The sequence below is a fragment of the Vipera berus genome (assembly GCF_964194415.1).
Source record: "Vipera berus genome assembly, chromosome: 2".
Lineage (NCBI taxonomy): Eukaryota > Metazoa > Chordata > Lepidosauria > Squamata > Viperidae > Vipera > Vipera berus.
In genome coordinates, this window is record NC_138203.1 from 159688372 (window position 1) to 159716105 (window position 27734).

At 40.5% G+C, this 27734-nt stretch overlaps 1 protein-coding gene across 1 annotated transcript in view; it reads right to left on the reverse strand.

The window, feature by feature from the left end:
- The window catches only part of SDK2 (sidekick cell adhesion molecule 2), a gene marked incomplete at both ends in the record, with an annotated part of 415888 nt that overhangs the window by 98116 nt on the left and 290038 nt on the right, over positions 1–27734 (reverse strand). Inside the window, 2 exons of the mRNA XM_081321147.1 lie at positions 5223–5370; positions 13832–13938. Coding sequence (XP_081177273.1) covers positions 5223–5370; positions 13832–13938 — 255 coding nt within the window. The remainder of the gene's footprint in view (positions 1–5222; positions 5371–13831; positions 13939–27734) is intronic.

Below are 27734 nucleotides of genomic sequence, written 5' to 3' on the forward strand. Positions count from 1 at the left end.
AAACACAAAGTTACAAGCAGTAAGAAAAGAAGGAAATTATGAGCAAGCAATAAATTATTTGCAGTGAACATACTATGCCACAGTTAAATACTTTAGTAAGTAATATGAACGTAGTTTTGATGGTCTATTATTACAAATGAACGGGTATTTACACTTACACCTGAGGATCTCATGGCAGCCCGATAGAACACAATTAATGTTGCTGGTTTCTGGGCAAGATCTGTTTAATTTGTACATATTTTCATTTTGTACTTTATATTTTAAATTTTATCTCCTATAGTAAGCCTTATTTTAATTGCGATGCTCCTGACACTAAACAAACAAACCATGAATGAATGCCAGAGAATTAAATCAGTTGTAATGATGTGACTCTATCATGTGAATCTATTGTTTAATCTATTGTTTCCAAGTAGAGTCCTTTAACTACCTTACAAATGATAATAGCAAAAAAATCAAGGAAACGACAAATGCAACAAAACTGCATAAAAAATTAATCACAGCAAGCAAAATAATTATGTGTGCTAATGCAACAATAACTTCAAAATAGATTTAAGGAAGTACTTGTTTGAATCTCCCTTTCATCATGAAATCCAAAATCTGGATGTTGCTAATTGTGGGGAAAGCAGGGGATCACAACACTAAAGCTAATTTATTTTTTTTACAGAAATGTATTTATTTATTTGTATTCATGAGGCTTTCCAACTCTAACAAACAGTAATAAAATACAAAATGAAAAACCTCAAAATGTTTGGAAGAGAACAACCAACCTGAATTTTAAAATACCCAGGGCCCATCACTCTCTCTAATCTAAGGCTGTGGGAAAAGCCATGTTTTCAAGGATTTTTCTTTTTTTAAATGCAGTCTGGGTGGGAGTCAGATGAATCCCAGTGGGGAAATATTAAGGTAGTTCAGCTTATTAAGAACTCTGCTTGTGCATTGTTTTGAAACTATATGGAACTAAATATGCTGAGCTTTGTGTGCACATAAAAAGAAGCTGGGGAATATAGGGTGTGGTGGCTTATCTGTCTATATACTGTGTATTACTCTCAAGTAATTGAGAGTTCTCTATGAACCAAGTAATGTATGCAAAGTTCTAAATTCACTAGATGCAAATTGCTTATTCAGAGACAGTCAGTTGGCACTGAGAAGGTCTGATAACATATTTCTTGTTTCTACTTCTTGCTAGGAAGTAGTTTTGGGTGGGAAACAATACATTACACTCTTCCAAAACTGTGATAATCACAATCTTAAGTGTTCACATATTTAGAACTATCCAATATCGCATGACTGAATTGCCTCTTGGAGTTCTCACACTACTGGAGAAATATGTCATTAATTGCAAGTTATTCTATATTCTTCATTTCTTCAATGTTTTAAAACCACAACCTATCCCAATAGTAATAAAAATACTATTTCCACTATGTGGGGAAACTCAGGATCATTCTCCCATTACACATGTCCCAGAGATAGAGCTAAGATGTATTTGCCTGACTAGTAGACATTACAAAGAAATATTTTACATATATTTGTAATTGGAGCTTTCACTTGGGCTCCTGAAACATACAGTAGTTGGATAGATAACACAAAACAGGATATCAAGGTAGGTGAAGATGCAGTCAAAGTGTTAATTGCAGAGCTGCTATTTTGGTGAATGATTGCACAGCCACAAAGAAACAAGCATATTTCTATCAGCAACATTCTAAAAATGAATCAGCTTTTATTGTGTTTGGGAGACACAGCTTATAAACAAATTAGTCCAGAATTACAACAGCAATCTTACTGATGTTTTGCCTTGAGAATGCCTTAATGAGGCATTCTCTTGTTCAAACACAGCTTATGGAGGCAAAAAAGGAGGTAATTTGGTACAGTTCTTTTGTACATTCCATTCACACCAGTTGTTCTGTGCCAGGCAACACAACAGACCTTTCACTGCAATGAAGTACTCGTTGCTCTAATGATCATTCTAAGAAACTCCTTGGAGAAAGGAACCTACTGCAAATATGTACACCTATGCATTCCTATGAGTAGCCTATGTGAGAGAACTGAGCAATTTCACTACTTATTATGGTTTACCTTTGACTGCTAAACTGCATTTGGGGCCAATGGATGAATATACGTATGAAGAACAGCTGCAGAAATTGGATTTATGCTAGTCTAGAGAAAAGAAGGACTAGGGGTGACATGGCAGCAGTATTCCAGTATTTGAGGGCCTGCCACAAAGAAGAGGGGGTCAGCTTATTTTACAAAGCACCATAAGGCAAGACAAGAAACAATGGGTGGAAACTAATCAAGGAGAGAAGCAACCTGGAATTAAGGAGAAACTTCCTAACAGTGAGGACAGTTAACCAGTGGAACAGCTTGCCTTCAGAAGCTGTGGGTGCTTCATCACTCATCACTGAAGGTTTTCGAGAAGAAACTGAACAACCACTTGTCTGAAATTATATAGGGTCTCCTGCTTGAGCAGGGAGTTGGGCTAGAAGACCTCCAAGGTCCCTTCCAGCTCTATTCTGATTGATTGATTGATTGATTGATTGATTAAAATGTGTGAAGGATTCCATGGAACAAGTACGGAGAGCTGCTGCTCATAAAAACACAGCTCTATTAGCTATCGGGAGCAAGAAGCATAATTCTTCACATATTGTGGAACAAGTACAGTAAATGAATACACCATTTTCTCAATGTCATACTTTCCTTATATATGAATTAGTACTAATAGTCTCCATACCCCTTTCCTTCATACCCTTTATGTGAATAATGTCTGTGAGCATATCAAAAAAGAGGTAGCTGTTAGGTAAACTTCCACTCTTAAAAATTATTCTTGGTGTGTTAGGGTATTGCTGCACCTTACTATGAATGTCTCTCTCTGGGCTGAGAGTCTTGGCAATTTTCCCCTTTCCTGAATCGAATATTACAGTTGATAAGAATGAACAGATCCCCCTCCTTACAGCTCTCTTCTTCCTCCCTCTCTTGCTTAAATTCATTTTCTCCATGATAAACAAAGCCATTAGTTTATCAAGTCTATCTCCAGATTTTAATGTGATGAGTCTAGGACATCTGTTAAACATCTTTAATGTTAGTTTAACAAGAACACATTCAGCTGCATTCCCTGGCATTTTCTCCATTAAAACTAGATGTGGCAAGGATTCTTTCAGATAAACAGGGCAGCTAATGTGTCTGCCTCGTGACTTTCCATTGGGGATGAAGGTTACTTTTTTTATGGGCATGTTCTGAGTCTCGTTTATAAATGTATCCCATGACTGGAGGACTTCATCTTGGCCTACAATAGTCTGACTGCTGCACATGTTGCCAGATTGTATTTTTTTCCTTTAATTAGTTTATTGGCCAAATAGTATTTCTAACTATAATCGGACTGCTTACACATACCCTCACCCTCATGTTTCATCTATCACAATTTCAGCATGTTTTAGACCCCCTGTTGATGCTTCTGGATCTGAGAGTATTAAATCCCTTCATTAACCATCAGGGTTCTAAACACAGCAGCTGGGTAGAGCAACTAATGAGGAGAAGGTGAGAAAGACGCACTTCGGTGCTTGCCAACAGAGCAAGGACACTGAGCTGGAAACAATGAGTTTAAAATGCAACATATGAGTAAGTTATTATATCTACTGTATAGTATTTGTTGATTTTGCCCACATTCACTACTTTGTTTCGTTATTTATTGGCTTTGGGGAATAGGGGTAGAGTTGGTTCACATACTAATGGTGAAGCAAACTGCTTCTATTACCAATATGAATACTACAACTGAGCCCCAAATTTATGTGGCTAAGTGAAGCATTTGTTAAGTGAGTTGTGCCCCATTTTATGACCTTTCTTGCCACAATTGTTAAGCGAATCACTGCAGTTGTTAAGTTAGCAACATGGTTGCTTCCCCATTGACTTTGCTTATCAGAAGGTCCCAAAGGGGATCACATGACCCCGGGACACTGCAACCATCATAAATATGAGTCATTTGCAGTAGAAGTTAGCTATTTAACTCTTGGGTGTATGTTGGATGATACAATCTTTGGTGTAATAAAAAGGGAATTTGGGGTTCTGAATACTATTTGTGATGTCAAAGGTTAAACTTGGATAGTACAATTAACAGGATATAAATATACTTCATTGAAATTGGATTGACAAAATCTTTAATTGACCATGCTATTCTTATAAATCTGTTATTTTAAATATGTTGTATTGAATGTTGAGGGAAATAGAGAAGGATGCTATGATAATGTAACCCGAACTATGTATTGAAAACTCTGTTATTCAATTGATGACTACCCAGGTACCATGATGCTTTCTAGATATATAGATTGTAAATTGAAAAACTAATAAAAATGGTTTTTTAAAAAAATAAATATGAGTCATTTGCCAAGCATCTAAATTTTGATCATGTGACCACAGGGATGATTCAATGGTTGTAAGTGTGAAAAACAGTCATAAGTTACTTTTTTGAGTGACGTTATAACTTGGAACAGTCTCTAAATGAACTGTTGTAAGTCGAGGACTACCTGTAGTCAGTTTCCAGGTTAAAGTTCAGCTCATTAGGGCATGAATGTAAGAATCATCACTGGTCATCATCTGGAACATTAGGGCATGGTATATTTAAAGAAAGTAGAAAGCTATGGCTATTTTCAGCCAAGTCACTCAAATGGAACTGGGGTGCAAATAGTGCTTTGGTGGTACATCAGAGGCAGAGTGGAAAACAACTCCTGAAGCAGGCGGGTAATTAGCAAGGGATGAAACGCAAGCTTCTCTCTGAGGAGCCATTGTATTCAATATTCCCAGGTGGAAAGGGAAGTGAGAGCAGGTATAAGGAGTTCTGAAAGTCCCCAAAGGTAGCATTACATCAGGGCCACTTCTCCTATCTTTCAGGTGCAAAGGTCTCCATGTTCTCTAGGGCTGGGGTCCCCAACCCCAGGTCCATGGCCAAAACCAGGCTGCGGCATAGCTTGAAATGGGTCCATGCAAACGAGCGAAGCCCCATCCGCGGGACGCAGGTAGCACACAAAACCACAGCCCCTCTGGTCTGCAGAAAAACCTCTCTCCATGGAACTGGTCCCTGGTGTCCAAAAGGTTGGGGGCCCACTGCTCTGGGGCTCTCACCAAGATTGGCTAGCTACCTTATAAGATCCTACTCCAAAGAAAAGTGAGCGGCATCCAGTTTTATGAAATATATTTTACCTCAGTATTTTTCACAGAATGGTTTTTTTTTTACTCACATGCGACTGCTGGGAGGGATTTTGCGCCCATCACGGAACCACGTGACCTGTGGACGAGGGAAACTGGCAATGCGGGGAGCACGGATGACGGCAGCTTCACCATGTGATACGCTCTGCTGCTTCTCTTTCTCTTCAAAGCTTCCCATGTCTGAGCCGGATGCGGGTTAAGAGAGTGGAGAGAGAAACAGCAGTAAATAAATATGAACTACCAAGATAAAATATAGTCAGGTCTACCACCCTAAACTATGTATGCATGTCGGCACCTTCATGCTATCCACCTTGGCAAAGGAACTAAGATGAAGTGGAAAATAATAGTGTTGTAATGTTGTAATAATAATATTAATGTTGTAAGCTGCCTAGAGTCTTCTTATGCCAAAATGTGCAGCAAACAAATTTAATAAATAAACAAACAATGAATGAATGAATAAATAAATAAGAAATGGCATTTGCCAGTTTAAGAACACTTTAGATTCTACCTGTTCTACCTTTCTACCATTTTGAGCATGCAAGCATTCTTGGTGGCTCAGTGGTTAGAATGCAGCATTGCAGGCTAACTCTGCCCATAGCCAGGAGTTCAACCCTGACAAGTTCAAGTTTGACTCAGCCTTCCATCCTTCCAAAGTCAGTAAAATGAGGACCCAGACTATTGGGGGCAGTATACCAACATTGTAAACTGCCCAGAGAGTGCCGTAAAGTACTATGGGGCAGTATTTAAGGGCTATTGCTATTGCTATTCATGTATGCATTCAGTCAACCATCTCCAGTTATGAGATTAGGATAGGACAGGATAAGAATGTAGGAGCCACAAGGCAAGGTAAGAATAGGCAATGATTCACTGTGGCGAAGACCCAAATCATGCACAAATTATGTTCAGCAATTCTGAATGCAGCTGATCATCACTATCTGTTTATTCATAAATGTTGTTGTTGTTGTTGTTGTTGTTGTTGTTGTTGCTGTTGTTCTCTGCCTGAAACCATGGAAGAGAAGAGCTCATCCATGCATCCTGATAGGTCACAACTATATTAAGTTACTCAATGAAGTTTACATCTCACCATCTGTCACACTTTGGACCTTCAGTTTTATCATGATTATTGTCAGTGAACTAGGGCCACTGAGGAGATGCAATCATGTTGCTGGAATAATTATACCCAACATTTTCAGCCTTTGGACTGGGGTGGTGGTGCTGGCTTTTTTATTTCACATAAAATAGATGTGAAACTCTGTTTAAAAGCTTAATTAAACTGTGTTTGAATTGTTTAAAAAAGAGCAAAGCGTTGGGAGGCAATACAGTGTTTCTCATAGGGCTGCATGCAGCTTCTGGGCTGCCAATTACCCACCCAATTCCAGGCAAGAACACACCAGAATCTGCCCTTTGTATATTCTTTTAGGAAAGGGACAAAAGTGGCTAAAAAACCCTGAAGTTCCAATTTTTCACAGCTAACAAACCTCCCAAAACCCAGGTCATTTCTACCCTTGGAACCCTGATAGATTGCTCAGACTTTTCTTTACACAAAGCAAGTGGCTTTGTATAGTATTTTGATTGCGGCAATGGATTGCTAAGTGCCAAAATGCCCATGTCATGTATAAGGTATGAAAGGGTATCCATATAAATGACAGTTTTCTCTTTGCAAAATATACAGGAGAAATATGGCAGGACCATTCTTAGTCACTGCATGTGTTTTTTTTGAAAGGTGGCAATTTATATATGTGAATGAGCACCCTTCACAACTGACACAATAAAACATGCCTTCTATAGCTTCTTGGGGAAAAAAATTGTATCGCAAGAAGTGGCCAAAAGCGGCAGTGGGGGAGCAAACCTCTTTAAAACGCAGTTATTAAGGTGCCTCTCCAGATTCTTTAGAGCAAAAGCCACACAAATGAATGTTTCACATGTTTTACACTGGCACTGACCTGTGGTTAACAAACTCTCTTTCACACACAGACCCAGCAAACAAAGCTTTGTTCTTCCACATTCAGAGCGTTCTCCTCTACTGCTGGTAGACATTTGCTGTGAATCGTACCTCTTGTATGCCCATTCTCGCTGACCCCTAAAAATGGCCAAATCGCTTTCAGACATGGGTATCTACAGCGTGGAGCCTTTCTTCTCCTCGCACAATGTAAACCGCAACCTTGTCGCTGAAGGGATGGAGGTCAGGGCCTCCTCATGGCGCAGCTGTTTGTGGGTAGGAAATTTATAGTACTTTTAATAATAATAGTACTAATGACAAAATGGGAGGTGGGGGTGGGGGAGGGATTTTATTGACTTGATTTAATTGCTGTAATTAAAAACGTGTAAAGAATCTCTTTTTAACGACTTGGCTATTAGCAGCATCCACAGCTGCCTGATTAATTTCCTATTAGCTGCCTGATTTGCCATCAACCTTTGGAGAAGGGGCTGCTTTGGGGAGGGGAAAATGGCAAAATGGCAAAGCGGAACAACGGAACGGGATTTTAAGGCAGGCCCTGTAAGAGCTGGGTTTAGACCAGGCTAAGGGTGAATGTGAAAGCAACCCCTCAGCCCCAGGTCCTTGCTTGGCTGAGGCCCCAGGGACACTAGTTTCTTAAGGCTCTTTTTAATGTTTGCAACACTTTTTCCCAGTTTGTGGAAACTGATTTATGAACTTGAGGTTAGGAGATGCTCACAGAGCTGCTTTTTCCCAATCTTTTGACAGCAATTATTTCCTTTTCCCAATTGCGGGAGAGGGAAAAGTAGGTTCTCCCTGACAGAAAGGCAAAGAGTCCTGAAAATTGGCACACTAAATCTTGAGTCTCTGCAGCACGTTTCCAAACTAAAAGCCACAAGTTGCCCTTTCCCCCCACCCCCAGCCAACACTTTCCACCAGTTCTCTTTATTTTAATTTTCTTTTGCGGGAGAGATCATTGGCTCATAGATCTTCATTTGAAGAATGCTGATGAAGCACCAAGTCTACTTAGGGTGATTCCCAATTTGGGACTACATCTAGTAAGAAACATCAGAGGGAAGTTAAGGAGATATCTCTGGAGATATCAGCTTCAGGCTTCACACACATTCAACTTCATTATGAAGCTTGAAGCTGTGGCAGAACAGCCCTTAAAAAACAAAACCACATGCACCAGAGAGACAGCAGCCTTTTCTTCAATCAACTTCTTATAACTGCAAGTAACTAAGTACACAATGGAGAATAAATGCCACAATAAGGAAATTGATTCTGTCATTCCATATCTGTAGCATAACAGTGCAGCAGCAACTCACTATGATAGGGGAATACATTGTCAGAAGATGGCAGGCTTTGGTTCTTTATCTTCTTAATATTGAAGTGTATCAATGAATGTTAATTCCTCATACATTAGTTCTGCCTTTTTTTTCTGATTCAGAATCCTCCTGATACCTTACTGGAACTCTGACTCAGGATTTTACAACACAAACTCTTGCAGATACAGGCCAAAAAACCGACAGAGGGATAACCAGGACAGAAAAAAGAGGAGGAAACAAGATAGGTAACATTACTGTGACGTCACTGCCATAGCAAGAATGGAATTCTTAGCAGTATTTTTATCAGGTGGGAAGCTCTCCTGCATCTGATCTTTCACTAATGCCTAGTCCTCCTCAGGAGAGATTATTTTGCTAGACTTAGTTGCATGACATCCCTCTTTGCACAGGGGCACAGCTGGGCTCTATTGCATAAGAACATAGAAAACCTCAGAGGTCCGCAAACAACCAAGCCTGAAGCTTGAATTAAAATGCCCATTCTGCTTTCATTGTTGTTTTCTTGAATTTTCTTCTTCTGCCTCAGCAAGTCTTCATCTCTGAGCTTCTAAGGCCTCAAAACGTGTTGATTTGACAGATACTGCCAGTCCAAGCCTTTTGCTTTTAAAAGGCGGCTTCTCGTACCGGTGTTTCCCCAAAAATAAGACCTGGTCTTTTTTTTTGCCTCCAAAAGAGGCACCAGTTCTTATTTTGGGGTGGGTGGGTGTCTTTTCCACTTACCTTATCATGGCGGCATGACAGCCCTGCCCAGCCCACCCACTTCTTCTGTGGCCGAAGGAGCAGCTTCATTCTGCAGCTGAGAATAGAGCTCTAGCCTGCATTTTGCCATCAGAGGCCTTTCCACAAGACCTCTGCAGCCAAGAAATGAGCTATGGATTGAATCCATAACTCGGTTCTCAGCTGCAGAGGCCTTCCGGAAAGGCCTTTCACAGCAAAATGCTGGCCAGGGGACACTGAAGAAGTAGGCTGGTGAGGAGAGGCAGGTGTTGATTCATGGGGAGGCCTGGTAAGTGGGTGTGGGATGCATGGGGCAGCTCCAACCCCCCCAGCTTGATTTTATTTTTTGGGTAGGGCTTATATTAGGCCCACCCTCAAAAATCAAATTAGGGTTTATTTTCGGGGTAGGTCTTACTTTCGGGGAAACAGAGTGTTATGTATTGGGCTCAGTTGTAACACCATGTGGTTAGCTGGAGCAGCTAACGGCTCTCCAGCAGCTCAGACTCCCCATCTCCAGAGCTGCTATTGGCTGCCTCTAGGCGGCAATGGGTTGCTTCAAACCTATTGGCTGCCGCCTAGGGGCCAGGCTATAAATTGCTGCAAGCTGCAGCCCAATTCTCAGTTCAGATCCTGCAAGCAATAAACCATGAGCTTTGCTTAACTCACTTGTCTCATCTCCTTTCCTGCGCGAAGAACTCACTACACAACACAGAGAATAGCCTGATGCCATGCTTTCCTTGAATGCGTACCTAAGACCAGATAAGCTACCTTACTGTCTCAAGCAAAAGAAAACCATAAATAAAGCTGTATATTTTTTTTTGGTATATTTTTGACTCAGTCTTGACTCCTGATGTATTGGATGGACAGGTCTCTACGGTTTTCTTGGCCACATTTTTGAAAGGGCTAAATAAAGTGAGTGGCCCCACGTTATCCAGATGGTGTTGTGTCTAAGGTAGGATTAGAACTTAAGAGTCTCCCAGTTTCTAGAGTGATGCCTTTACCACCACACCAGCTAGGCTTTCCATAACAAATCTGACAAGCTAAAAGTTGCTGTCCTTTTAGAATAAAAGGAAAAATCAACAAAATCAACTCCCTAAGACAGACATGTCAAACACAAGGCCCGGGGGCCGGATGAGGCCCGCAAAGTGGTTTCATGCGGCCCGTGAAGCCATCCTGGAAACAGTGAGGGAACGGCCCCCGCTGCCTTGGCCCTGGCCCAGAGACCCTCCTTCTGCCAGAGACCCTCAGATCTGTCCCACTCCTGCCCAGGCCCCCATAGGCACCCTTGATACGAACGATGTAGAGCTGGCCACGCCCACCCAGTAGGCCATACACACTGTAGCCACGCCCACCCCGTAGGCCACACCCACCCTGGCCATACCCACCTGGCCCCCTGAGGGCAACCGCAATGCTGATGCGGCCCTCAATGAAATTGAGTTTGACACCCCTGCCCTAAGATGTTTCCTTTGCTCCGCTTAATATTAGGACTAGTTTTAAACCCTTTGAAAACTTAAGATTATTAAGTTATGAAAGTAAATAAATGTAGAACTACCACCCTCTGTACATCCCTCCATCCCCCAAGTTATTTATGAACAGTGGTTCCATTGTGCTGAGAAGAACTAGGGTGGGAGTCCCCCCCCCTTTCCTCCCCACAACTGAATGCTGAATTACATCTGCTTCTTGAATGTTACATTGCACCTCTGCTTCTTCTAAGGAGAAATTTCCTGACCATGAAAACTTGCCTTCAGAAGCTGTGGGTGCTCGACCACAGGGCGTTTATAAGAAGAGATTGGACAACCACTTGTCTGAAATGGTACAGGGTCTCCAGCAGGGGGTTGGACTAAAAGACCTCTAAGGTCCCTTCCAATTCTGTCAAGTCTGTTATTCCTAGTTCAAGGATTGTGATCCTTTGTATACTGGACTCCAACTCCAGTCAGCCTTCATCATTAGCTGTAGTAGTGAGAGCTGTAATTCAGCAATATGCAGATGCCTTATAGGTTACCCACACAAGTCATATCTAAGATTTCTGGTGTAGCTAAATTAAACCAGCCCTTTCCAAACTGTTGCTCAGTAGATATGTTGCAATTCAATTCCTCATATTTTGCTTGAGATTTTTGGAAACTTGCAGGAGGCTGCTAGAAATCCTGAACCTGCAATCCCAGAAGAGTGCCTTTTAGGATGTAAGACAGCAAGTTGGCTTTGTTTGTGTTGCAGAGCTAACATATCTAGATACTCAGGTTATGGGTAGTCCTTAACTTACAATCGTTTAGTGACTGTTCAAAGTTACCAAGACATTCAAAAAAAGTAACTTATGACTGTTTTTCACACTTACGACTGTTGTAGCATCCCCATGGTCACATAAAATTCAGGTGTTTGGCAACTGATTCATATTTATGATGGTTGCCATGTCCCGGGATCATATCATCCCCTTTTGTGACTCTCTGACAAGCAAAGTGAATGTGGAACCCAGATTCACTTAACAACCGTGTTACTAACTTAACAACTGCAGTGATTCACTTAACTGTGGCAAGAAAGGCTGTGAAATGGGGCAAAACTCACTTAACAAATGTCTTGCTTAGCAACAGGAATTTTGGGCTCAATTGTGGTCGTAAATCGAGGACTACCTATATCTGAAGGCTGTGTTAAGACTTATAAATATTCCTGTATTCCAAAGTGTGGTCCTCCAAGTTACTTCTTATCCCAGATAAAATCCCTCCCCTCTTACTTTCCAGAGACTATACTCTGCAGTGGCAAGGTGTAAGATTCCCCAGTTAATTGCCATAGATGCCAGCGACCTAATCCAGATTCTGCTGCCGGCTGAAGCTTGGTCATTAATGTTTCAGCCTTCTTCCCTGCATGTTGGAGAGACTAGATCTGATTTATACGGGCAGCTTATCCCTGCGACAGGCAATGGTGTTGTAATTGTTATAAATGCTGTTTGCTTTCCCTGCCTTCCAGAAAGCGTTGTGGTGGAGAAAGGCTTGCTTTTGTTAAAAACTATCTGAAGGATTTAACATTTCAACAAAAGAGCTTCTCAAACTGGATTTCCACAAACTTTTAATGGAATGTGTTGTAACAGCGTTTCTCAACCTGGGCAACTTGACGATGTGTGGACTTCAACTCCCAGAATTCCCCAGCCAGCCATCGTCCCCACATCGTCAAGTTGCCCAGGTTGTTATAATGCTAACCTATCCCTTAACCTGCTGACTGTTTCCCACAGCTATTTCAGCCCCTTTATGCTCTCTTAGCCATCCAGCTTCCATGATGACCCTGATGACCCTCAAACCCCCAAAAGCTTTCTTCCTCACAGTAATCTTAAGGGACCAAAGGTCAAATCTACTACGTGAAAATAGAAAAATTCAAGTCTCACTTGCCATTGAAATTTTGCAATTATGTGCAATCTGAAAGAGCTTTAAAAAGAGAAGCAACACATGAAATAAAAAAGACATTTGAATGTAATCTCTCAGCATGGAAGAAGCAGACATTGCTTTTGTGATTTGAGGTTCTATGATTTGGCACAGCTATCAAAGGTCAGCTTATTGTTGACAGAGGATTAATAAATTGTGATAAAGCCTGGAAGGTGACTTCTAATATATAGAGGACAGCTATAGAATTTCCTTTCATGATTCCGATATCTAAAAGTTTGCAGTTGACTGAGCGATGTCCTTTAAAAGCTCCTCTAATCTCGATCTGAAAAAGGTGAAAGAAGTCCTGGTTTGATGGTGTTCTTTTCATATAGTTCATAACTCACACGTTAAGAAAGAGCTTTTCTGTTAATTTCAGTTTGCCTACTTTTCTCTTCCAGTTGTTGATGCAAATTCCATTTTGCAGGGCTCAATTGAGCCCCCAATAATTTCTTACTTAACTTTGCTTATTAAGGATGATCCAAACTTTGCTTAATTGTTAAAACCGGACTGGCTGTTCTATCAGTGACCAAGGATAAATTCTGGTTGATTTTTTTTTAAATAAGAAATCTTAAAGGTACCATAAAGTACCATGGCCATCTTACCTAATTTATTGTTGAAGTTAGGAAAATTTCCTGACTTTGATGGAGAAGACAATATATAGTGCCGAAAAGGGGCTGCTTGCAGTCAGAAGGAAATCCACAGAAATCTCGTGATTAATTTGGCAAAGCAACTTGGGGTAAGTAAATGCATCTCTAAGCTGTCCAAAGGTTCATAAAATAAAATAACAAAATACATCAATGTAATAATAGAAGGCAAACCCTTAAATAGGGAACACAAATTGCAGTTGAAGAGATCCCTTTATCCTGCATTGTCTTAGGAATGGTTCTTTTGTGTTTTCAGACTCACAGAATCAAAGTCCTTGTTTAACTAATCAACTATAACTTCCTTTGGTATTCTGTGACATGCTCTTCCATACAGCTTTGCCCCTTAGTTAATTTTCTCCTTTTTGCTTGAAGTACTCCTTCCACTCTGGAGAGGTCTTCCATAACGTGCACTGCACCTTTTAAGCCTTTTAAAATCCTAATCTCATTATCCCATTTTTAACAAGTGGTCCAAACATTAATTCAGGCAACATGACAATCTTGGCCGCCCTTTTGGCTCGTAAGCTATCTTTTGTTATAGAAGGATGCCTTTTGTATTCCTAAACCATTGGAGGAATAGGACTCATCAGCACTTACATGCCACTTGTACTTCAGTCTGTCTTTGAAGCAGGGCCCCCATGCGATTGCGCACAATGCAGCGGTAGAAGCCGGCATGTGTTCGGTCTAGGGATGTGATCATGTACCTTAATAAAAAGAGAAGAACATGGGAGAGAATGAGAGAAGGGGAGGAAAAAAGGGAGATGATGAACAATGTACTACATACACCAAGAGATACATAGCCAAGCCAACTATAATCTTACACATCTCGATAAGCTACAGCAACTCTCTTTTGTCTCTGTTGTGACAGCATGGCCTACTTTCCCATACACTTTTATTATTCACTGGCCATTTTCACTTATTACAGTTTAATTATAAAAATCATTTAAAATTCTGCTGTTAGAACAAAAAAAATCACAAAGGGGTCAAAGAATACAGTGTGTAAGATCTGTTGTCATCTGCTGCAAACTTGACTTTTTTTGGACAATTCACATTTCTATTTGGGATAATGCAAGCTTCCTTCGCAATTAAAGGAGGAATGTCGCTTGGAGTTCTGAGCTACTGTAGGATCAACATGTAGAAGACAATTCCATTTTCTACTTCCTGATTCCAGGCAGGGTATGAAACTCTTGAGTAGCTGTCTGAAGGCAGTCTAGGGATGGATGGATGGCGAGGTGGGAGAAGCAAAAATTTTTCCAGGCAAAATTGTGGGTGGGAAAAGTTTGGATATGGGATTCAAGTGATTTTTGATAAGATTACATGATCAACTGTGTATTTTAGATGAGTTTCTTAATTCGGTGTTGCATGGGTAAGCATAATTCAGCAGCTGTCTTTACCAACTAGGTTGGTCCATCTTCTCTATCCCTATCCGGAGGAAAAAGAACTACATTTCAGCAATGTATAGAGTATTTGTCACACACTAAGAGGCTTTCTCTGGAAATGTTTCAGACATTTTAATTAAGGTAAAATGTGGCCTCTTGCATCTTGGATGAAGCTAAAGGGATGAATCAGCTTTGTACCAGACTCCCCAATTGCCAGAATATTTCCAGATCCAATTTCAAAGAAGGAACCTGTGCTTGGATGCTTTGAGGCTCAACCTCGTGAACCTGCTGATGTGATATCTGTTGACCTGCTACTGAGGCTTGTAAAGCTGACCATCAACAGCCAAGAGCCTTTCTAATGGTCCTATACAAGGGAAAAAATAATAGATTCCAGCGGGTGGCTGTCTTTAACAAGGTTTTGTAATCCCCATTTTTGCTACTTTCATTTGGTTTTTAACTACCGGTACTTTTGTGTTTTATATACCTTTGTATTTATCTTTTCAAACTGGATCGCTTGAAAAGGTTCACACTTTGTTGGAAACTGGTGTTGAGTTTTATGAATAGGTCACATGGATGCTGAATCGTATGTTTTACTTTGTAAGCTGTGTTGTACAAATTGCAGTTAGGTTGCAAGGTACCTAATATATAAATTGGACAATATATATTTCCTGGGATAAGAAGATTCTGATCCCTGAGAAAGAAGCTGATCCATTTTCCTTCAGATTGGATTATCCCACAGTATTTACACTGAAGGGGGAGTGAGTGAGTGAGTGAGTGAGTGAGTGAGTTTATAATCTCTTATAATCACTGTACACTGTTACAGGTCTACCTAATATAACATCCCTATATCTGTATAAAGTTATCCTAGTATTAATTCAGACTGGGTAACAGAATCATTCTGAAGCAGCTAAACTCTAGGTGAGAAAATGATCTTTCATGTAGAGTTATATTAAACTGACTAGTATTGTCATACTGCTTTGTTGCATCACTCTGAAGTAACTTTATATCAATGGAGAATTATTTGGGGCAATTTTCACCCACCTCTACCTTTGATTTTTTTTTCAAATTCAAATACCCTACCAGGCCAATTGCCTGTGTGATCATTCTTTGAATTCTGTGAAATTGTAATGATGAGCTCTACAACTCTTCCCCTCCTCCCCTTACAAGCATTTCTCATCAAAGTAAGAGAAGATGGAAATGTAAAACAAAGAATTTAGGCTTCTTTCTGGAATATCAATGGTAGGAAAGGAATATATAACTTGTTCAAATACTAATGTTACACAAATCGTTTTCTACTAGAAATACTTCTGAACTTCTATTTCCAGCCCCTGAACTTCAGAGTTAGCAAATTCTACTATGTATCGCAATTAAGTATATAGGGACAGTTTTCTAAATAATTGACAGTAGGATGGATATTGCACATAAGAACCCAGAGTTGGAAAACTTGAAGTGTTAAGTCGTGGGCTCTTGGGAGCAGGAATGATGACACGAGGCTGAGTACAGGATAACTCATACTTTTATTCTTGCTGGAAATGTACTGGAACTTGGGCCGCAACCAGCCACAAAATATAGTCTAGCCCCTAGGTGGCAGCCAATAGGTTTGAACCCACTCTTGCCACCTGGGGCTAACCAATTGCAGGACCGGAGACGGCTTGTCTGGGTTGCTGGAGAGCCGTTAGCTGCTCCAGCAACGCACGTGGTGTAACACCACAAGCCCAATACATAACATGAAGAATTAAGTATGAAAATGTATGAACTTTCTGATGGAAAATTAATAAGGAAGGGAAACATTGAGAAATAAATTTGGGGCACTTCATGGGGGGCAAACCGGTAAAGAGTCTTCCTGAATTTGTATTTCTAGTTTAAGCCATCTGAAAAGAAAGATCTAGTCTTGAGCAATAATTCATATTATTTCCTTGCAGCAATGAGAGAAATCAGAAGATGGAAACTCAGAGGAAATAAGTCAAAGAATCTACACGGCTCTCAACCCCCACACCCTCAAATTTAATCAAGTGCTGAAAAATGCCAGAGGCTCCTTTGATACGAGTTTGTTTGTTCTTTTCAATACACAATTTAAATTAAAGTTTAATAATGAGAGGTGATTATCTAATGATTGCCTCGAAGTCTAGAGACGCTTCTCCTCCTCCATGTACGCAGTGCTGCCGTTTGCTTTCAGAAGGCAGTAAAAAATAAATAAATCTTAAACTGTGAATAAGGAGGGCAAATCCCATAATCCAACAGAGCCAGGCAAGACTGAGCGTCTGCCTTACTGATGTTAGCATGGAGGCTGGCCACATGGCGACTGCACGTTTGGAAGCTTTGAAGTTCAGAAAATCGTGCTTCAAGGCACCAAGGTGACAGCTAATGGTTTAGGTTGCTATGGTCAAGAATATGCAAGAGGCACTTACAGCTGTTGCCTCTCTCCAGAAGTGCCGTTGTTTGAAATGTCACAAATAGCCTGCTAGACCAAGATAATATTTAAAGTAATGGACACATATGCTTTTTTGCTCACACCATTGTTACTCTTTCCGTTGGGATATAACCACAATTATTCTTCATCAAAGACTGGGTTGCCATGGATCTTCTATACAAGTTCATCATCTCGTTAGTCTTAAGTTCAGCCACAGCCACAAACAGAATGCAAAGATCACATATTTCCTTTCTCATTACCAAGAGAATGGGATATCCTTTCCTGAAGTGATATAAAGAAGAAATCAATTTTGGGAATAAATTACACAAAGAGTAAACATCGTGGGCAGTATGTTGGCTCCTACGACTGAGCGGAATAGGATGTCTGCTCTAAGTAAGGACTCTTATTTCTCATCAAGGGGAGTGGGTGGGCAGATAGTCTATAGCAGAGATCTCCAAACTTGGCAACTTTAAGACTTGTGGACTTTTACATTTTCCTCAGTAAGGTTTTGGGAAGTGGTTTGCCATTGCCTTATTTGTAGGGCTGAGAGAGAGCAGCTGGCCCAAGAACACCGAGCTGGCTACTTGCCTGAGGCAGGATTAGAACTCACAGCCTCCTAGTTTCTACCCTGGTATCTTTAAAGCACCCTACAAAACTGTCTCCCTCAAAAAAGAAAACCATGCTCTGTTCTTTATTTGTTCTTTCTTTCATGTATTGGAACGAATAGCTATATTTTTAAAAAGTCTTTGTGCTCAAACTAGCCAATTTCTTTTTCTTCTTTCATGAAAGTAAATAGCAACTTCTTGGTTTCTAAGAATATCCATAATTTATTGTTATCTCCAAATCAGTAAATAGCAGTAAATAACTAAATAACCATTTTTTATAAAAAAATAAAATAAAATGACAGGTTCTGCTTCTACGTTTTGGTCATAATTCACAAATGTACTTCTAATCTTGCACTACAATTTTATTTCTGTATTTTAGATCATTTCTATTCCACCCCAGTCATATAACTCTAGGCTGCTTCCTATACATAAAAAAAACATTTTTAAAAAAACTGCAGTAAAATAATACAGCCAAGAAAAATCCAATAGAAGTACCCTTAATATCTTAAGATGCAAAAGTCCAGTGAAATAGTATTTATTTACTTGATAAAAAGGATTATTTTTAGCTTGGGGGGCAGGGTATACCACCACACTGGTGGAGAAGCAGAAAAGGCATATTTTCTGACTCCCCCTCCCCACTTTAGTGAGGTGGAGAGGAGATCAGACAACATACTTTGCTGACTCAAATTTGTAAGGGAGCCAGATTTTATTTGAAGCAGACAGTCTCCAAGGTAACTAGGACCCAAGCCACAAAGGGTTTTGTAGGTTATAATCAGCTTTTTAAATTATACTAGGAACTTATACTGAACCACTTATTCAGCCACTGAAGAGCTATCGCCCTGCTCAGTGGGTCTCTGCTGGGGAGCACACAGCCCTCTCTGTGTTATGAGCCACTTGAAGTTTCTGAATAGTTTTCAGAGCCAGCTCCAAGTGGAGTGCACTGCAGTAGTCCTTACATAACATGATGAAAGAGTGAATGACTTTAGGCTGCAGATCAAGTTCTAAGAATAACACACCAGTTGAAGCTGGGCGAAAGTTCTCATAATCGTAGTTTCCTTCTGCTGCAGAAACTATGATTCCAAGAATTCTCTTGGATCCCAGACTTGTTCCTTCCAGAACAGTGCAATCTGGAACAGGGCAATCCCATCTGGAGGAAATATGGCATTTCCAAGGAATCAGACAATTTCTGGAAAAAATACTGCTCCATCTTTCAAAGTTCAACTTTAGCATATTTCGAACGATCCAGCCCCTGCCAACCTCCAGACACTTGGATCTCCTGTTAAGGCTAGTATAGGGACAGAAAACTGAACATCATCATTATATTTATGACATCCAGCATCCTAGCCAATGCCGCATTTAAGTAGTTCACAATAAATGCTGTAGAATTGCTTCTCAGATCGTTTTATTAACTCCTCAACTGCTTGCTGGAAATCAACCAGATCCATAAGTTGCCTGAAGTGGATCACCCTAATTGATCTTTCCTTCTTGCAGATATTGGAGGTGTCAATTCATCTGAGAGTGACCAGAAAATGACTGGATCATGACAAAGAAGTGGGGAAAAACCCTTTAATTTCAGACTGTAAACCAACTGTCGAAAGGTAAAAAAACAGATCTACTATTTTGCCACTTGTATACTAAATTGAGCCAGTTTTGCCCTGGGACAAATCCATGGTGGCCATGAACCCTTGGGCTACGTACTCAATCCACTTCCCAGAAATAGAATAGTTGCAATGCTCAGCCACAAGAGCTGAAGGAATCAACCACCATCTCAGGAATGAAATCACAGGACCAAGGAAAGGATATTGCAATACCCCAACACTGTAAGAAGAGAGCCTATTAGTCTCTGGTGCAAAAAAACTAGGAGTTTCATAGTCCTTTTATGATGAACAAATAAAAGGGCATAAAGTTTCATGAGATGTACTAAAGGTTTATACCAATTTAATAACTTTTGTTAGTTGGAAAAAAATGCTACTAGTCTCCTGATAAATAGCCCAGCAGAATCCCTAGTTCTTTAGGGCACAATTTCAACCATAAGCATTTTCTCCATGAGCTACCTCAGAGACATACTATCTGGTCACTGAAAAGAGTTTCAAGGAAGGTATCATCACCTTCCTTGGGGCTGCTGAAGCACCAAAAGTGGAGGATTAGATTTCTGAAAAGATATCACCATGTCTTCACTTATCCCAATCTTGGCAATTTATGCTATGTATACATGTTCATCTGTTACTAGTTATGGATAAGCCAAGATCTTATTATATACACATCTCATAGCTCACTGGTCTTAGGGTGGGAGCAGCTGGCTAGAAGCAGGGAGGGACACCAAAGTGTTGATCCCCTTCCTTATACTAGCAAATTTGCCCATCCCTACAGACTCCTGCCCCAGTTCTCAAGCTCCTGCAATACTCCTTCAGCCCCTCCACCCAGACCTTCAGAAAAACCAATCCCCTATTCCCCCTCATCTCCTCAATCCACCATCCCTTTACAAATTGAATTGGCTATCTGAATGAAAGTTATTCCAGCTAGGCTTGGTTCATAGGCTCCTACCAAGCAACTTCCCTGGAGTTGTCCCCTCAACAGGACTCAGCACAAGACAAACCCTTGACTACAATTTCCACTGCAAAGGAAGGGGGAGTCTCTCAATTTCTCCCTCACATTTCCAGAGCTCCAGAACTGATTTCCCACACTCTCATTCCAGGAAGGAGAGACACTTCAAGTCCACTTGCAACTTTCCCCCCCAAGGGTAAAAACATAGTCTCTCCACAAGTCTTAGCACGACTGTACATCATACGTCTGCAGCAACAGCAGTGTACAGAAACAAAATAAATTCTGTTTGGTATAGTGGAGCTTGTTTCCAAGAACAATGCAATAGATTACTTTGTTAGTCTTGATGCCTTTATTCAATATACTGTCAATGCTTCGGTCAGTCGTTCTCCTTATTACTGCAGTTTCAGGATCTAGTTTATCACACAAAACCTTCGGGGATTTGGGGTGAGAGGGGGTCAGGAGGCAATATTTTTCAAACTTTTTCCCCCCATCCCTTTGGAAATAGCCTTTTCCTGGAGAGCCAGATAGCGTCTTCTTTTATGTCATTTACAGAGGGCAGATAAAATTAGCAGCATTCTAATTTTGCTGGGATAGAGAATGCTGTGTGTTTTGTGTGTGCTCCTGAATCAATGGTTTGCCCACTTAATGGTTGCATGTGGTTTTTTTCATCGATTATATAAGAAGATGTAAACCACTGGGAGTCCTTGGGGCAATAAGTAAATAAATAAATACATAAATAAATCTTAACCCAACTTCTGTTCTTATCCCAGGCTAGCTTTACCTTGTATTTTTTACCAGTCTGCTGGAGGAAGCAATAATTTCTTATAGTGGTACTTCTATTTCTTACATGCTGCAAGTAAAAGCTCCAGCAATACTTAATCTTTCCTGTCAATACCATGTTGCCACTGTGAACATGGGTAGAGGAAATATGGCTCAGAAAGCATTCCTGCCCTGCCCTTCGCTCTCTTCTCCTGTCATCGAGAATCCCACGTTAATTGATGAGACTGTTAATCTGCAAATAGCAAATGTTGCGGTCTCTTAAGAACAAAGCAGGACAGGAAAATCAGAGATGAGGACCGGAGACACTGATGAGGAAAGTATACCATTGTCACCCTAATTCCCTCACCTTTTTTGGGGTGTGATATATGAATTGGGAATTAGGCCAGTTCTAATTCATCAGATTGGCCTAATGTACTATCTACTTCAAAGATCAGCCTGTAGACTGTAACATAGGATGACCTCTATGCCCAGGTCACTATTCTGATTCCAGACGTTCTTTGCACAAGTTGATACTGCATTCTCATTCAGGGTATAAAAGGCCATGGAAGCTTTTGAGAAAGGCACACCAGATACTAGCAACCTGTGTCCCTTTACATTAGAGGAATGGAATTTGTCTGCAATTAGAATAACAAGCTAGGATAGCCATTGGCAGAAGCATATTTCAGGGCACCTTTGACAATATAACAAGCAGATTTTTAAAGCCTGACAAGTGTTGCCTAGAAGCAGGGCTTTTTTTCTCATAGAACACTCAGAACGGAGTTCCGGCACCTTTTTTGGATGGAACCTTGTAGGATAGGCAAAGTGGGTTGTATGACATGTGTGTGTTCCGGCACCTTTTTCTTACACAAAAAAAGCACTGCTTAGAAGTGAAACTGTTTAATGGTTCCTGATAAAGCAAACTGAAGATCTGAAATATTTCCCACCTCCAGTACTGTTCTTCCTTAAGGAAAGAGGAGGGGGAAGCTAAGGAGAAAATAAATAAATCATTTTTTTAAAACAAAACAAAACAAAATAACCCAGCTTGGTTGTCAATATTCCAACTGAGACACAAGAGGAGAATAGAAAAAAAATATAGTGAATTTATTCACCTTCCTGTGTGAACAAGACATGTATTGTGCTTTAGGATTCTTTAGGAATGCCATGATATCTTGAGGTTTTGGATGTTCTTCAAAATACAAGATAAATTATGCGTCACAACTTTATAGAGCAAAAGAACAAAAGGCTTCAATGTTGGATTTCATGCTTGTTGAGTGACCTTAGTATTTCTGATCTGCATAACAGCCCTTATCTTGCTCCTCCCCCAAAGCCTCAGTGGATTCTCTGCCCTTAAAACATTTTGTAAAGTGACACACATGTATAAATAATTTGTAAAACTATCCTTCACTTCACAAAATATTTAGAAATGGCTCCAAAACAACAAAGCCCCAAAGAGTATGAAGAGGAAGGAAATGGGAAGACTGATAATGAATTTCAGTATTTTTCTACTAAAATAAGAGTCAGATGTAGTAATGCATCTGCCTTAAAACCAGGCTGGTATCTTTCATTTTCTTTTTTTAATGAATCAATGCTCTCTTTGTGGAATGAAATAACCAGTTTTTTAAAATGCGGCTTTCCTCCTCTTACTTCAAGTTTAGGTGGTCAGTGCTAAGATATAATTTTGCAAGATATAATTTTAAGTTCAATAAGCACTTAAAATGCATCTTGTGCATCTTATTCCATTGGCTCCTTTGTCCTTGGGTGATTGCTGATTATCCAAATCAGATTTCCACAACACGATTACTTCCCTAATGCGCAAATATAATCAGGAATTTGTATTGTAGGCCTTTAGGTAAGATGGCAGAAAAGATGAGTAACCATATAAATCTCATAAACAAACATTTCTCTGTCCTGAATTACACCCACTTTCATAATGTTCTTTCCCCTATAGATGAAAGATCCTAAGCAGGCATGGCTTCTGAAATCTGCTCCTGAATTCAATTCCAGAGGCAGGAATTACTGGGTAACAAATTAACATGTCAAGGATAGTGGTCTGGAAGTAAACCAGGTAGTAGGAGCAAATGAGCCAATTGGGAGTCTGAGAAATTCAGCCTTTACTCCAGAGGAGAGGGGAGCAGGGCTTACAAATGAGGGCTTCCTACCTCTGGTAAGTAATCATATTAATGATGGATCAAAGTCCTTGTTATGAGATGCCTGCTGGGAACTTGCATTCATCTCAGAAGATATCCTTAAATTCCCTAGGCTACCAGAAGATAGAATGAGGTCTAAAGGTTCAGGAAGATAAGTTGACAGAAAATAGGAGATGGAATTTTAAAGACAAAGGCATGAAGGAGGGAAAATTGCCCATTGAAAGCAAGGCAAAGTTGGCGGGAACCTCTCCCTTCCTTTCTGCATAACTGTTATTGTGCACTCCATTAGCAATGAGTCCTTGAGTGTCAGTGCTGATATTTAAAATGATCTTCACTTGCTTTAAATAAGATGTTTCAATTCCACCAAGCTGTCAGGAGCTCAGGCAAACACCAGGAATAATGGGCAGAGTCTCCTTGTATTGTCCTAGTTAATAAATCAGCAAAAACACAAATACAGACAACAGATAGAGAAGAATTACAGACAGTCTTACCTCTTCTACTATGGCAAGATAGAGACCCTTAGGACAAAGTAGGTATATAAATGGATATGTATGTAAAACGTAAGCTTTAGTATCTGACAAGGGCACAATATATACTGAACATCCCATCTAAACACATTCTCCTAAGTATATTAAAAATAATGGCAAATTTTACTCATCTTCTCTTTCCTATCCCAAATGTATCTTGGATGGCTGATTGCCATTTCTCCCCCCCCCCTTTTTTAAAAAATATATATATAAGATTATAATATTCTGTATGAGATTTCATAAAGCAGCTGGAGTGGGTGGGAAAGAGAAACACAAGATAGTACTACATCCAATTTTTAGAGCCATCCCAAGAAGGCAGAGATTGATTTAGAGAAGTTATCAGGAGCAACAGAATGTATAATTGCACATGTCTTACTTCTTTTTTCTTTCCTTTTCATTATTGTTACCCAGTACCCATCTGGACCGAGATGCCCTACGTACGGTCACTCATGCACTTGTTACCTCTCGGATAGATTACTGCAATGCTCTCTACATGGGGCTGCCCTTGAAGACCACCCGGAGGCTTCAGCTGGTGCAGAATGCGGCCGCGCGGGTAGTGATGGGAGCATCCCGATACTCCCATATTATACCCCTCCTGCGTGAGCTGCATTGGCTACCAGTTGTCTTCCGGGCGAGATTTAAGGTGCTGGTACTTACCTTTAAAGCCCTACATGGCTTAGGCCCGGGATATTTGCAGGACCGTCTGCTGCCGGGGACGACTTCCCATCGCCCAGTGCGCTCACACAGAGAGGGCCTCCTCAGGTGCCGTCGGCTAGACAATGTCGGCTGGCGACCCCCAGGGGGAGGGCCTTCTCTGTGGGAGCGCCAGCCCTGTGGAACCAACTCCCCCTTGAGCTTCGGATGGCCCCGGACCTCTGGTCCTTTCGCCGCGACCTCAAAACTTTCTTCTTCCATCAGGCTGACTTGGATTGATGATGGGTTTTTAAATATGTTTTAATTTTTAACTGTGTAGTTAATTTATTTTGGGGCTGTTATTTAATTCTTTTTTAATTTTGGTATTGTTGTTTTTTATTGTTGTTAGCCGCCCTGAGTCCTTCGGGAGATAGGGCGGCATATAAGTCCCAAAAATAAATAAATAAATAAAATAAATTATTTTGTTATAAATCTTGAAACATTATGTTGGTTCAATACACTAATGTTTGTATAATATTAATTGGAGATTATTAGAATTTTATTATTTAGAAAACTTAAGAGTGTTCAGAATAGGGAAGAGAAAAAAGTGTTCTACCCATATTAATTACATTTTACAATATCAATGTTACAAGCATAACATTATTTGACCTTTTCATCCATAGTTATAGCTGTGCTTGTAAGTTTACAAACCCCTTGAGGAGCATTTTATAAGTAAACATGAGGAATCAGAGAAAATATGTTTTTTAAAATTTAGTGTGATTCAGATTAAAGCATTAGGCATTGCATAATAGCAAAATCATTAAACAAACCATAGCAAATAAAGGAAATAATAAATAACCTGGCTATTCTTGTGGCCAAAGTAGAGGAAGGGATTGAAATCCAGAGATTTCTTAGGTCAGCTTCATTTCCAGCCAATTTATACATGGGAGACAAATAGCTGAAGGCTAATACAGGTACTATATTCCTCGACTTATAACCATTCATTTAGTGACCATTTAAAGAAACATTAGCACTGAAAAAAGTGACTTATGACTGTTTTTCACACCTACAACCGTTGCAGCATCACCATAGTCACGTGATCAAACTTTGGTTGCTTGGCAACTGGCTCATATTTATGATGGTTGCAGTGTCCCAGGGTCATGTGACCCCCTTTTACGACCTTCAGATAAGCAAAGTGAATGGGGAAGCCAGATTCACTTGACAACTGTGTTAACAACTGCAGTGATTTGCTTAACAATTGTGGCAAGAAATATTGTAAAATGGGGCAAAACTCACTTAACAACTGTCTCACTTAGCCACAGAATTTTTGGGCTCAACTGTGATCGTAAGTCGAGGACTACCTATATGCAGAATGGTCCTTAGTTGAGGAAATGGAATTTAACAGAGGTATTAAAGGAAAGTGGTTGTGTAACGTTAGAATCCTTGATTTTAAAGGAACAGTATAACCAAACACTTATTTTGGACCTCAAGAAAATAGATATTAATACTGAACAAAGATAAGTAGGATTTCAGGGCAGGAGAGGGAATTTGTAAAAAGGGTTGGTACTCCTAAAGAAGGTGATCAACAATTACAAACAAATCCAATGAGAAGGGGGAAAAAGACAACATAAGAAGCCAATGTGATACACAAAAAGCTTAGTGAAGATATTAAAATAGAAAAGGGCATATACAAGAAATGGGGGAAGAAAAAATAGCCCACAAAGAAAGAGAACAGATGGGTAGCCTGGACCTGTCAGGACACAGAATGCTTAGAATGAACTGAGCTAGGTGAAGAATGCTAAAAAGGGCTTCTTTGTATATGCTGAAAGAAAAAAACCAAACCTGCACAGTTGTTCAGTGAAGAAGACAAAATGTTAACAAGTAACAAGGGAAGGAGGACTTCTGCAATAAAAGGTATGTATTCCACAGTAAAATTGCGAAGGGCTGGCTGAAGCTAATACAAACAGGCAGGTCAGGGGATACATCTTTACCAGGACTTAGATGTCTTGCAAAGGGTGGGAAGAAAATGACACATTGAGCATTGTGGCATCATAACACAAGCTATTGACTCTCCTGGACGCTTCCCCAGATACTTCTCCAGATGTCAGTTCAGAGGAGGATGAACCAGTTCCAGACATATCAGGAGGGGATTTGGTCAAGGGCTCCAAGCAGCTGTCTGAGAGGGCTGCAGCAGGACAGCCCTGAGGCTTCAGGTGGGGAAGCTACTGCTAAGCTTGTAAGCCGCCCTGAGTCTTCGGAGAAGGGCGGGATATAAATGGAATTAAAATAAATAAAAAAAAATAAAAATAAAAACACACAGCTGCAACCAGTCAGCAATGAGGAAGAGGAACTGCCTTCTGCATCTGATCCAAGCATACATAGGGCAGAGAAAAGGCAGGAGCAGTGAAGGTCAGCCCAATTACCTGCGAGGAGACAGCCTCACCCCTCTTGATGGGCTGCACCAGAAGCTGGCTATTTAGCAAGATGGAGATGATGCTGGGAACATGTTCATTTCCTTGATGTGTGTCCTTGCCTTAAACTTTGGATCTTGTCTCTTCAGCTGTGGCCTTGGCCTGCCTTGCCTTGCGGCCTTGTCTTTTTCCTGTGGATTTACCTTTGTCTTGGAACTTGCCTTTGCCTTGTCTTGTGGGCTTGCCTTTGCCTTGGTAACTTGCTTTTGCCTAGTGGACTGGACTCACCTTTGCCTTGAGGACTAGTGTTGGCTTTATTTGAGTAGCCTGGGGAACTCATTGGGGTTGAGCTGGTGTGGGCACAAGGAATTGCTGGAGAATACCAATTCAGGCTTGGAAGACTTAATAGAGACTCCTTACACCTATTTTGTGTGTGTGTGTGTGTGTGTGTGTGTGTGTGTGTGTGTGTGTCTGCTTGATGGGACAGCACAGCTATACCTTTATTGGCATGATAATGTGGTATGCAAATGCATACATGCAAGGGCAGAGTTTGAACTGCAATGCTAGTTTTATCATTCGGCTGCTCCAGTATCACGTGGACTGTATCTCAGGATGCTGAAAAAATTGGTGGTCAGGCTGAATTGTTAGATGCTATTTTTGAGAAATCTAGGAAACGGGTGAAATGTCGGATGATTGGAAGACAGCAAATGGGATTCTTGATCTTCCAAAGGAGAAAAGTAATTCTGGCCAACTACAAATCAGTCCATCTGATCTTGATAGTGGGAAGCCTGGTTTATAAGTGCCCTGAAAACATTATGGTAATCATCAATTGTCAGCAATCGACTTGTGTAATCTTATATTTTTGCAATCAAGTAATTTCCTTAATAGATTGTGGGAATGCTGTACCTATAACTTGACTGCAGCAAAAGACTGAGAAAGTACCTCATGACATGCTAATTAGCAAGTTAGTTAATTGTGGACTGAATGACATGACAATGACTTTGGGCCAATGAGGCTCTCTCAGCCCAACCCAGTTTACTGGGTTGTTGTTCTGGGGAAAATAGGAGGGGGAAGGTATGTTGGAT